The sequence below is a fragment of the Nannospalax galili genome, unplaced genomic scaffold (assembly GCF_000622305.1).
Source record: "Nannospalax galili isolate Female #2095 unplaced genomic scaffold, S.galili_v1.0 scaffold639, whole genome shotgun sequence".
Classification (NCBI taxonomy): Eukaryota; Metazoa; Chordata; class Mammalia; order Rodentia; family Spalacidae; genus Nannospalax; species Nannospalax galili.
The window spans coordinates 2835268-2848199 of record NW_008344644.1 but is presented as its reverse complement, the minus strand read 5'-3'; the positions used below and the strand labels follow the sequence as shown (position 1 = coordinate 2848199).

The following is a 12932-nucleotide window of genomic DNA, read 5'->3' as shown; positions in this document are numbered from 1 at the left end:
TGATGACCTCAGGCAATTCATCTGATTAAACTGAATTGAACTGCAGTATCTTTTAGACAGTGTTATCTTACTGCATTGCTTCAGTGTGCATATTTAGTTGGAGCTGATCAGGCTCTGTAGTTTATATTCTAGCTTAAGAAGAATTTAGGTAAATAGAGCTGGTGAGATGACTCAGCAGGTAAGGGGTCTTATTGCCAAGTCTGATGACCTGAGCTCAATCCCCAACATCCACATGGTGGAAGGAGAGAATTGACTCCTGTGGTTGTCGTCTGACCTCCACATGTGCACAGTGATGTGTTCTCTCTCTCTCTTTCTCTCTCCCTCTCTCAGAAATAAATGTAAAAAATAATTTAGACATAATAACTTTAGATTTCTTAGCTAATATGTTTTTCTGCTGAATTCCATGGATGACAAAAAGTGTAAAGGAAAGCATAGCTATTTGATGTAACTGAAATAGAATATTGGCATATTTTTAAATAGTTTAGTTTCTCTGGCTAAGATTTTATAATGTCATATGATTACATTTTGTGAGCAGTAAATGGGACCATACAAATTGCCCATGTACTCAGGGAAGATTTTTTTTTTCATGACTGGACAGACATACTTAACAGCACCTGTATTAATTTTAGAGTCAAATTACTTAAGTTGACAATGGCTCAAATTCAGTATCACTATTCCCTGAAACAGCAGATAGATACTGCAAAGCAAAATGTACAAAGAAAGGCCAAAGAATGTTCTGAAGTTGAGAAACGCATTTCAAAATCACTATGACTACCGCCTGATGTCTGAGGCAAAGATAATTACCAATTAGAGTGGAGACGAAGGAGGAGCTGGGGTCAAAAGGACATCTGCCCCTTATTTTCTCAGATCTGTATGATTCCAGGTAGAACAAGGGGTCCTGAAAAGAAAACCAGAAAAAGGCATGATGAATGTAACCAACTTTAATAAGAATTTGATTGCTCAGAAAAAAATATATCAAAGTTAGGTTATTCAACAATCACATTCTAATCAGGACCCCAGAAGCACAAAGTTATTTAGTTACAAACTGAGCTTACAAAAAAATAATCACCTGGGCTTGGCAGACCTGATTCTCATTGTTCTCAAAATGTCTACAGGTGATGAAAGAAATTAGCAGGTTTTATCACTCAATCAGATAATGTTAGTTATTCTGAGATGTGTCAGTTAAATATTCCAAAGAAGATGAAAAAAGGTTACTGAAAAGGAGATTCAGTGATAAAAATAGAATTGGAGCTTTATTCCAAAAATCCCTCACTGATTTTTCTGAACAGTTTTGAAAAGAATAATGATAAAACTTATTACATTTTCAATAATTTTATTCACCATGTTACTTGTATAAACAATATCTGAAAATTCAGAGAATGATTAATTCATAATTACTTCAATGTATATGTATGAATTGATGCCATATTATATATACTATTTTATTTTTAATCCTTAATATCTGGCTTTACACAAATAGGATATTAAATATTAATATCTCCACAAAATATTACTTCATTGTTGGTTCCTATTTCACACATGAAAGCACAGAAAATTTCTCTGAATGTTTCTAGATTTCAACATTTTCACTCTGGATTTTTTATATAATTAACCTCCCGTGTACCTACTATAAAGGCTTTAAGTAAAAGAAACATATTTAGGAAAACAGCAATAATAACCACAATGGAAAACTTTATAGAAGAAAAGAAATTTGGAGTAGAATGTCTCTGATACTGTGGACTTTGGTGACTCTGAGCATCAGCACACTGTATTTGGTCAACATGCACACACCTAGCAGCACAACTGGCCTCTTAGTTCACGGTGCCTCTCTTCACTCTCTTCAGAACTCTTCCAGTTCTGAAGTCACCCTAATGACCATCTAATCTTGTCCTTGAATTTGAAACACTGGCTATAGAGTGTGAACTCCAACCTGGAGGTGTGGCTCCATTACTGTGCTTAGCAGCAAAGTATTTCCTCTTCAGCTAGTAAAACCAACTTAGAGGAAAGTATGAAATTAACAAAAATAGAAAAAAAAGTAAAAATAGAAACAAAGGAAATAGAGAGATGTTTGTGATCTGTGCCCATAGATTTCAGTTTTCAGAGACAAGAAAAAAACAATGTTCAAATGAGAAAAAGGAATTATAGATCTGAAACGGTGATATGAATGGTGAAAAATTCATCTAATTTTGCAGAATGAACCCAAAACATACAGAGAGGGAAGCAAGAGACCAAGTATATGAATGTAATATTTGTCTGTCACTTCAGTCACTTTTTTGTTTTTTCCTTTTTGGTGACAGAGATCTGTAGCCCAAGCTGGCCCGGGACTTGCTTGCTATGAAAACTGTAGACTGGGCAGACCCCAATCTCACAGAGCTCCTCCTGCCTTTTCCTCCTAAGTGGTGGGATTAAAGAAAGGCATAACCACCATGCCTGACCAGTCACTTCACATTGTAAAATATTTGGAAATAGGAAAAAAAATAAATACAGTATATATTTTAATTGTCATAGAAAGCTCATGAAGAGACATACTGAGCTGTTTGGATAGATCAGTTTTTAAAAATATGTTTTAGAGATTTGGTTTTATTTTACATCTGAATGTGTGTGTTAAGTGTACCATGCAATGCCCACAGAGGACAGAAGATGGTGTCAGACTCCCTGGAATTGAAGTTATAGACAGTTCTATATCAGTGCTGGGAACTGAACCTGAGTCCTCTGCAAGAGCAGTCAGTACTCTTAGCCTCTGAATCATCTCTTCAACGCCTAGATCAGGCTTTTTATAGCATAAAAATTCTGTGATACTCAACCTTTAATTTGAAATTACTATTAAGTTGTTTTACCTAACAGATACAATTAAACATCTTAATACAAATATTGAAACGGCAAGAATAAAGCAAACGCATGTCACTAGTCCAGGAAAACTCATAAAGCAAATTTAAACTGTCAAGTAGGTAAAGAATTAGGAAATTCAAAATGAAAGATGTCCATTATCAAGAAGAGTCCCAGAATTTGTAGAACCGTAGAGATAGGTGAAGAAAACAAAGGCACAATTTCTTGAAATGTCATAAATTTTCCTCAGTGACAATCATCACTTAGGCTCCTGAGGCTAATGTGGAACTGTGAATTTCTACATGTGTCTGGGGTATTAAGTTTCTGATTTATTTTTTGCACTTGAAAGAGAAACTAAATCGAAAGGAAGCTAGATTCACCAAGAAACTTAGCCTGGTTATTTGAAAATAATTCAGTAGAACCAAGAATCATTCTAAAATTTTCAGTTATGTATGAGAAACATCTGTATAACGTGCATATCTGAGTCTGTGAAAAGACAGTCTTTCATAAAACCCCAGATTTGACACTGACACTTTACTTGAGCATTGAGGTTGAATACTGATACACTCACAGAGATCTATACCTAAGAACAAAGTTAAAAGAACCTCGACTGAACCTTTCTTACATTTTCCAGAGACTTCAAATACCTATCTTGTATTTATTTGATCAGCAGTTAAATTTAGGTCAACAGTACTCATTTAAGAATAATAAATTAAATTAAACTTCTATTGATCTTTTGCCTCACTAGTAAAATTACATAATTCTAGTATCACTAAAATGGACAAAACTATCAGTTCAGTGTTAAAAATAAATGCATTTTGCAAATTCTAATTTTCAGTTCACTAATGAAAGGTCCATTGTCTTTTTGTTTGTTTGCCTGTTTGTTGGCCAGAAAATGTAAAGTCTCTGTAGACAAGTGAAATATGGACTCTTCAAATATTTTTCATTTGAAAAACAGTTATATCTCAATTTTTCTTTATTCTTGAGCTATTATCGTGAGTCGAATTTATTGCTGGGAGTCTCACTCTTGGCTTCTTCCTCCTACTGTCCTTATGACCAACCAAGAAAATATTCCTTCAAATTACAGTTAAGGGAATAAAAATATTTATCGGGCTTACTAACAGAGCGTATGATGGCGGTAAGGAGTACTTACAAAGGTATAGACACCCTTGGGCTCTTTTCCTGCACTCAGCTGAGCCTTCCAGATCTGTGGCTGCTGGCCCAAGATGGCTATGCCTTCTTTCTCCCTCACTTCCGCTGTATCTACCCTTAGTCCCTCTCCCTCATGCAGTTAAGGTTGTTCCATTGAGTGGGAGGGGTGACTGTCTCCCTCTGCCTTTCCCTTCCTACAGAGAGTCTTCGGGTCTAACCAGTTTGATGTAGGCCGGGGAGAAGTTAGAGAAGACATCCATCTGTTGCTGGTCATTCAGAGGACAAGCCTATCCAACAATAGTTATATTTCAATTTTATTTTATTCTTGAGCTACTAAATCAGATACAATTGTAGGAATAAGATGTTAGCCAGTTTTGTAACAAGGGTGTGTTCTTATTAAACACTTGATAGGGAAAGCAAAGAAAGCACTGAGTGTTTTTATCTGACTGACTTGAAATCTGAACTGCGGCTATGTTCACAAGCAGTGTTGTGTGAGTCCCACATCATTGACTGACATAAGGAACAGCATCATCACAATAGTTCAGTTGCTTGGGACAAATGTATGAGTGGCCTCAATACATGCATTTTATTAGCAATCACGTGATTTTTGACAGTTTAGAGCAGTTAAAGAAGAGTCAATATAAGAATAAATCAAATATGAAATTATTTTCCCATACAAAATCAGTACAACTTTATGATATAAGACCATTTCTGTTTAAAGTTAAGGCTAAAGGAACCTAGAAACAATTTACCTCCTTTATAAACAGCTTGGGGAAAAAGAAAAAAAATTAACAGATCAGCCTTTGTTAACACGTATAAAATTTCCATTAAATAAATCAGGAGAGAACAAGTTAAGAAAGTGTTGTGGTGTAGCAATTTCCTCTAAGGTAAAGATGTTCCTTCTTGGAGAGGAGCTCCTTAAGAAATATAGGATGTTAATTGAAAGGGATGTAAACAGTAGCATGTCTAAAGGGAGGTAAGTGGAAACCAGGCAATCTGCTAGAAAGGGTCTCAATTGAGTTGCCTGAAAGAGACACTCCCCAGCCTGTTGAGCTATCTGCAGGCTGTACAGTGCACTCCAGCCTTCATGAGCTCTCATCCATGATAGGCTGTGTTTTTGCTTATGCAGCTGTCTTTGAGTCATTTCTGCTCCTGTAAGTAATCCGTCATATATACTCCTGTAAGTAACCTGAATAAAACCCTTTGGTTCACCAAGTTGGACTTTGGTAATATCCTTACTTTTGGTCTGTCCTCAGTTCCCTATCTGGGCTGAGAAGATGTTTATTCAAATCTTCCCAGGAATAGGGTCACACAGAACTTCCCAGGAATAGGGTCACACAGAAAGTGTATTAACTGCATTTTTACAGTGTGGCATGTGTGTAGTTTTTGGCTGTTAGTCGTTATATTAACTGGAGGTGGGAGAGATAGGGCTGGGAGGAAAGGATATGAGTAGGATCATTTTTTGGTTAAGATTTATGCCCTGATAGGGGGAACTGTGAAACAATGGAAAGAGTAGCTAAGTAATGATTTGGTTCTGTGTCAAGAACATTTGGCCCTTTCAAAAAATTTAATTGGAACAGTAAGTGAGGACTGTTAGAGACTGCTTGAAAAGCTGTGAATATTAAAACCTGCAAGACAAGGTGTTCCCTACAAAGCCAGTTCCTGAGTTACCGGGACTTCCATTTTGGAGATGGAAACTGACTGATGAGGGGAAGTACATACTTTTATTGGAGAGTGCATACAGCAGGCCATTCTACCTTAAAGGAGCTAATTCTTCAAATTGGAGAAAAAGATCCCTTTCCAGTTATAAGGTTATAAACATAAGTTTGTCCATCCAAGCCACTGACTGGAATATTGCAGGAAGGGCTGAGGGGGATGGGAGAGAGAAGAGAGGGGGCTGTGCTCTCTTTGTAATGAAACTCTTGGATTTTTTACAGCCTTGCATCCTGAAACTACTGCAGGATCCAGTTACTGACAGCAAAAGTTTCATTGAATCAATTAAAGGATTGAATCACTATAAAAGCCTTGGTCTCGGGAGATTAACTTTCATATCGGGGTAATGGTTCACTTGAAATCACAAAATCTTCAGAATAATTGATGTCCAAAATGCTCTGTCTTGACACACGAGATCCATCAGTTCTTGGGATCATCTAGACCTGCATGCAAATGTGCATTGTAAAATCTCTCTGGGCATGTGTTTCGCGCTTTTGGTTTTTGTCTTAATAAAACTATACATTTAAAAAAAAATAACTCTTAGATGAGATGTATGTATTTACCCTGATTTATACATTTCACAATAAATATCTTCATTAAGGTAGCACATGAGGCCACTAAATAAGTATAATTTTTACATTATATGCATGTTAATTTTTCAAAAGTTTTAAATTTATTTTTATTTTAATGTATGAGTGTTTTGCCTGAATGTATATAAGTGCACCATGTGCATGCAATACCTGCAGAAATCAGAAGAGGGTGTTGGATTCCCTGGAACTAGAGTTTCAGACAAGAATTAGGCACCATGTGGGTGTTGGGAACCAAATCTAGGTCCTCTACAAGAGGCAGCCAGTGCTCTTAACCACTGAGCCATCTCGCTAGACCCATATGTAAATATTTTTAAAGAATATAAAATAAGGGGTTGGTGAGATGGCTCAGCAGTTAAGAACACTGGTTGTTCTTGCAGAAGACCTGGGTTTGAATCCCAACACCCACATGGCAGCTAACAACTGTCCATAACTCCAGTTCCAGGGGATCTGACAGCCTCTTCTGTCCTCTGCGGGCGTTGCACAGCACGGGTACCCTTACCTACCTGCAGGCAATACATGCATACACATAAAATAAAAAGAATAAATTAAAAAAGAATATAAAATAAATATATGTGTAATTCATTTCCATTCAGGATAGCAAAATTACTATCAATAAATGATTTTAAAGTATTTAAAATATATAAAACAGTCACTGAAAAGTATGAGTTTGGCCAACTCTTGAAATTAGGACAAACTTATTCCCGTAATTATTCCCTTTATCATCCCTCTGAAAAGCTACTTATCTGATCAGATAAACTCTCACCTTATTCTCAGTGTAGAAGATCAACTCTGACCATTTATACCTACTCAAAAGGTTTGCAATGTTTTCTGCATGTTGGTGCCTGAGCCTGAAACAATAATAAAGCCATATCCAACGACATCACCATATTGTCTGAAAACTACCACAAATACATTTACCTTCTAAGCTCACTATTCCTTTCTGCAGTACTTATCCTTCCTGCTTGCTTGCTGGCACTTACTTCACTCTTTTACGAATTATCACCCTGATTTTAACACCCCTCCTGGGCCGTCTCCTGGCCCTAACTCTCTCTTCTCTGCTCCATTGAGGAAGACTTCCTTCTGAAATTTGAGTTTCCTCTGGTCTCTTCCCAGTTTGAACTCTAGTTGGCTTCAGAGACTGCAGAATTAAACCTGAAGTCTGCTGGACTTTCTGCAAGCACTGCATCTGAAATGAACCTTTTCCTCTTAAGGTTCTGCTCTTCCAGTCTGTGAACCAGCCATTTGTAAGGACTTAGCAGTTTCTGAGGATTTTTTGTTTTATGTTGCTTGTTTTTTAGATCAATAATATACTTAGGTTAATAATGCATAATGCCTATATAATATTAATAATTCAGACTGAGCACCTACAGGAACCCTGATCTAATCCCATTCCCTATCGCGATGCTCATTATTTCCCTTTTCATGGCTGCCCATAGCATCCTATTGTTTCTTAATGTGTCACTGACCAATTTATATCCTATACTATAATTATCTATTTTTCTTACTGGCTAGTGGGCTTTCCTTGAGGAAATTTTCCTGCTGACATTTTGAATCTCTGCTATCATGTAAATACCTGGCTCGGAGTAAGTGCTCCAGAGTTGGCTATATTGTTGGGGAAATGCTGCCTTTCCAGAAGCATGCTTCCCTCTTATTACTTGTTACTATACCTCCAAAGCTACTCATAAAACAGAGCTGTGGCTTAATAGGTTGGACTGAAATTAGAACATCTGTACTTTGAGCTTGCTTACATTACAGCTGTCTAGACTCAGTACATTTATGTTTTTTTTCCCTGTAGTCTAATAGCCATTGGCTTTAACAAAGTTCATTGTATTGTAACACAACTAAAAGAATAGATAAGTTCTTCCTTCTCTCAGTTAGAAAATATCATTTATTTAACACACACTTTTACAACTTATGATGAACTCTGAGCAGGATTAATATGTTGCATTTGAAATGAATGTAAAATAGGCCAGGCATAGTGTTGCACACCTTTAATCCCAGCACTCAGGAGGCAGAGGAAGACGAATCTCTGTCAATTTGAGGCCATCCTAGTCTACATACTGGGTTCTAGGTCAGCCAGGGCTCAACCAACAAAACCAAGCAAAATGAAACAAACCAAACCAAACAAAACAAAAATCAAATGATGATAAAATAACTGAGTAACTCATGGTAACTATTAGAAATGAACAGTGAAGATCAAAGACTTATAAAGATGTTGTTTTGTCCCTATGGACATTGTTAAACAACTTGTGATTTGAAGCTAATATGGAATGCAGCATGGATGACAGTGGTTTATTATTACAAAATACTTCCTTTTTCTCACCCAACTTACTCACTTTTGCTCTCTGTCGTTCCCTTTCCCTTCTCTCTCTTTTCCTTCCATCATTCCTTCTTCCCTCTCTTACTTTTTTTCTACAGAGTTGAAGGATACCTTCAACTTTTACTATTGCAGTGTTTATCACGAAACCAGACAATATGAGTTCTCCATGTTAACCAAATGACTGACTTGGTGGTGGTTTCTAAGAATTTAATTGGTCTTTTGTTCCATGACCTTAAAACAGAGACTTTCTTAACCCTAGTGAAGCTCAATGTGACAAAAAACCTCATTTATCTGGTTCATCTAAATTCCCTCAGACTCACGATAGTATTTCTGAAGATGGGAAAAAATGACCATAGACCAGAAAGTACTAATATTATGATGGAAAGCAAACACTTTCCAAATTATTGCTTCGCTTGGCATTAATAAAGCTAACTTCAAAACTGAGTACTTCAAAATTAAGTATATAGCCAAGAATGAAGTTTAAGATTATTTACCACTGTGGTGATAAATGCAGTGTTTATATAACATACAATCCAAAAAATACTAAAACCAAGAAATGTAATTTTCCTACATGATTTAGAATTCAGTCACTAAACCAACCAGAAAATTTAATGCATGAAGGCATTGTCAATGACCCCAAGACAATTGCATTCATGGTTCAAGTGATGTGTAATACTGGGGTTCAACCCTATTGAGAATGTTGGTCCTTGCTTACATGATTTGCATTATCTATGTTTTAACAGCTGGGATCGTGCCTGAGTAGGGTGCTTTAATTTACAAGGCACTGCTATTACTAACATGCAGGCTGCATATTTTGTTTCAGTGTGATATAGAGTGACTGTTTAATAGAAATAAGCAACACATCTAGTTTTGTAGAAAAAATGTCTCTAAAATATAAATGGTAGTTCTAGTCAGTAGAGTTTTCTTTTTTAGAGCTTGAGGCAGGCCCTTAGACTCCCCAAATCTGCTGAATGCTATTCATTTCTAATAAATGTTAGTCATTACATGTCAGATGTTAAGTATAATATCATTAAGTGGAATGTTTTCTATTAATAAATTAGTTTTATGAATCTATGCTGTTATGCGTTCTCTAAGTGTCACTAAGCTATTTTGAAAGATGTCACTTGATTATTTGGAGTAAATTGAAAAAATATCACTAAAACAGTTTTAAAACATTAATTATATAACCATTATACATCTAGGTAACATTTCTTATTCAACTCTTTTATTCCTGAAGTTTTAAACAAATATTCACTTAAACCTATATTTGAACTCCAAATAATCTTTCTCTTTGGTTCTTCCCCAGTTATTAGTTGAGATTCCATTCTCTTCCTCACCCTAGGTAACCTAGTCTTAACAATTCCCATATTCATTCCTCTCAAATGCTCTTAAATTCCAGTCTGATCCTCTTGGATACTAGGCGTGCATGAGTGTGTGTGTGTGTGTGTGTGTGTGTGTGTGTTGGGGGAGGGTTTGTCCTTTGAAATGTATTAGACACTCCTCAGTTCTGCTGGAAGAGCTCAGCATCACCTTTACTGCAGCCTTCAGACTTGCCCCAACTAGACACATACGTGTCTTTTCAAACTCCTTCAGTGCTTCTACTATCAAACTCACCTAACTGTAGGATGGCAGTGGGGTCCTTCACCCTTTGACCCCAGTTAATTCAAATATTTTTTGGATAATATATACTAAGTGAATTGCTTAAATCCTGTTACTTTTAATCTATATGTAAAATCTAGTTACAATTTTATACTATAATCCCAGTAAGCAACCTTATCTTCCTGTGCATTTGTGGTGGTTTGAATGAGGTTCCCACATAAGCTCAAGCTCTGAATACTTGGTCAGTTGGTGGCTCTGTTTGCAGATGTTCAGGAGGTGTGGACTTGCTGGAGGACGTCTGTCACTGCGAGTAGGCTTTGAGACTTCATTGTCACACTCAATTTCCAGTTTTACTCTCTGCTTCCTGTGCAGTGCTTGAACATGTAAGCAAGTGAGCACTCAGCTTTCTGCTCTGGCTGCCTCTTGCCATGCCTCCTCCCCTGCCATAATGGTCTCTTAATCCCTCTGGAAACATAAGCTCAATAAACACTTTCTTCTATTAGCTATCTTGGTCATGGTGTTCATTCACAGCAACAGAGAATCAATTAATTCAACGTTTAAATTTACACTAGCATTTTAATTTGATTAAGAAAATACATTCTTCACCTATAAATGCACATATTACATTTTGTGCCTATCATATTTTGGCATCTTCGTTCTTCTTAAATACATATTTCCTATGTCGTTCTTCTTAAATACATATTATATTTCCTATGTTATTGTGATTATTAAAGTTTAAAATATAAGGTTAAAGGTAAATTTATGGGGCTTGAGAAATGGCTCAGCAGTTAAGATGCTGGCTGCTCTTGCAGAGGATCTGGGTTTGATTCTCAGCACCCACATGGTGTCAAAAAACCATCTGTAACTAGAGTTCCAGGAGATCCAATGCCCTCTCTGACCTCTGGGGTTATTGCATAACATAGGTGGACTTACCTACATGCAGACATATAACAAAAGTTAATAGTTTCAAAATGAATGAAAAAAAAATCAGATCAAAGAGAAATCATTGAAATAATTTCCATATATGAAAATTCTTAATCTCAGTCTTAATGTATGAAATATAAATTAAGCAAAGAAGAAATGAGCATGTTTTGTTGCCTGTTTCTGAATAACTTTTTCTATTTATACAAACCAGTAAACTTCAAGAAATGGCTGATAAATGTACAAGATAGACTTCCAATAATTTTTATACCATAAACAAACATCAAGCAAAAAGATTATAACTATTTGAACTATATCACAAACAGAAGCTTAGATGTCAATTTAAGGACACAAAAATGGGACTCCTGTGAACGTGTAAGGGTAGTAACCGCAACACAATGAAGTAAGAATAAACAAAGTCCAAGAACACAAACAGGTAAATACTGGTGATATTTGTGAAAATAGCCAATAAGACCATATTTTAGAAGTTATAATTAGTTCGTATGGTGGCACATACTCCCAGCGTTTTAGGAGACAGCTGTAGGAGAATCACTGTAAGGTCCAGGACAGCCTGGTCAATGAAGTGAGTTCCAGGCCAGCGGGGGGTTACAGGGAAATCCTGTCTGAAAAAGTGAAAAAGGACAAGCCCATTTCTTGTCTGGGCACCCCAGAAACCGGGGCTAACCTCTCGGCCCACAGCTGCTGCTTCCTGATCATTTGCATCTGGACCAACCCAGTTCCTCCCTGTGTGCCTACAAGGAACCCTCTAGGCCTGGTCCCTCCCTCACCTTCCTTTACTTCCCTGGGCTGCACAGCCTCACCTGTGTTGGTCCCAGCACCTTCCCTGGGTGAGTCCAGGGCACCCAGCATGCCTTGACTCACCCAACCTCTTTCACCCTCTCAGCTCCCGCCCCGGGTCTCTCCTCCAAGGCTGGGTTACAGGCCCATTTCTTGTCTTGACACCCCAGACACAGCGACTATCCTCTTGATTCAGAGCCGTTGCCACTGCTTCCTGATCTTTTACATCGGGACCAACCCATTTCCTCCCTTGGGCACCAAGGAACCCTCTAGGCCTGGTCCCACACTCACCTCCCTTTACTTCCTTGTGTGGCACAGCCACCAGCTTCCTGAGACCACCATCTAGCCTGGGCCTTTCTCCCAGGCCAGACCAGCCCCCAAATTCTTGAGGGCAGCATCTTTGCTGAAGGGACCCGTACCTTAGGAGAAAGCCTGATATCATCTGAGCCTCTTCTCACTTGGGCCTCTGTGGGAACTCCTGAAGACAAAAGCAATTAGGCCACTCCAATATAAAATCAAAAGAGAGAACCTGAAGCCTAGAACAATCACCTTTTCATGCCCAATAAGTAAACCACAAAGGCACATAAAGTTTACAAAAAGAAACAGATCTAAACTCAACAAAGGAAGGCTTGAGTCTCACACAAGAATCAGAAACTACAAAAGAAATTCACATGTCAAAGTCACAAAGAAAAAACAATAACATGAAAAACCAAAATAATATATCCCCACCAAGTACCAATAGTCCTCTAGAGGAGTATAATGAAAACCCCCTAGAGATAACACAGGACATGGAAGTCAAAAGAACAATTGTAAACATGATAAAAGAATTCAGTGAACTTAACACACAAAGAACTAAAGGAAGACAGGGATAACTTCTGAATGAATTCAGAAAAGACTTAGAAATATTGAAGAACAGGTTGAAATAAAGAATGAAGTGTAACACTCCATAAGCCAATTAGAAACGACAGGAGAAAGCCTCACCAATAGGATGAATGAAATGGAAAACAGAGAGA

At 37.3% G+C, this 12932-nt stretch overlaps 1 protein-coding gene across 1 annotated transcript in view; it reads right to left on the bottom strand.

Moving 5' to 3' along the window:
• The window catches only part of Sema3e (semaphorin 3E), a 283121-nt gene that overhangs the window by 55589 nt on the left and 214600 nt on the right, over nt 1–12932 (bottom strand). Inside the window, exon 5 of the mRNA XM_008840910.3 lies at nt 805–898. Within this exon, the coding sequence (XP_008839132.1) occupies nt 805–898 (94 nt within the window). The remainder of the gene's footprint in view (nt 1–804; nt 899–12932) is intronic.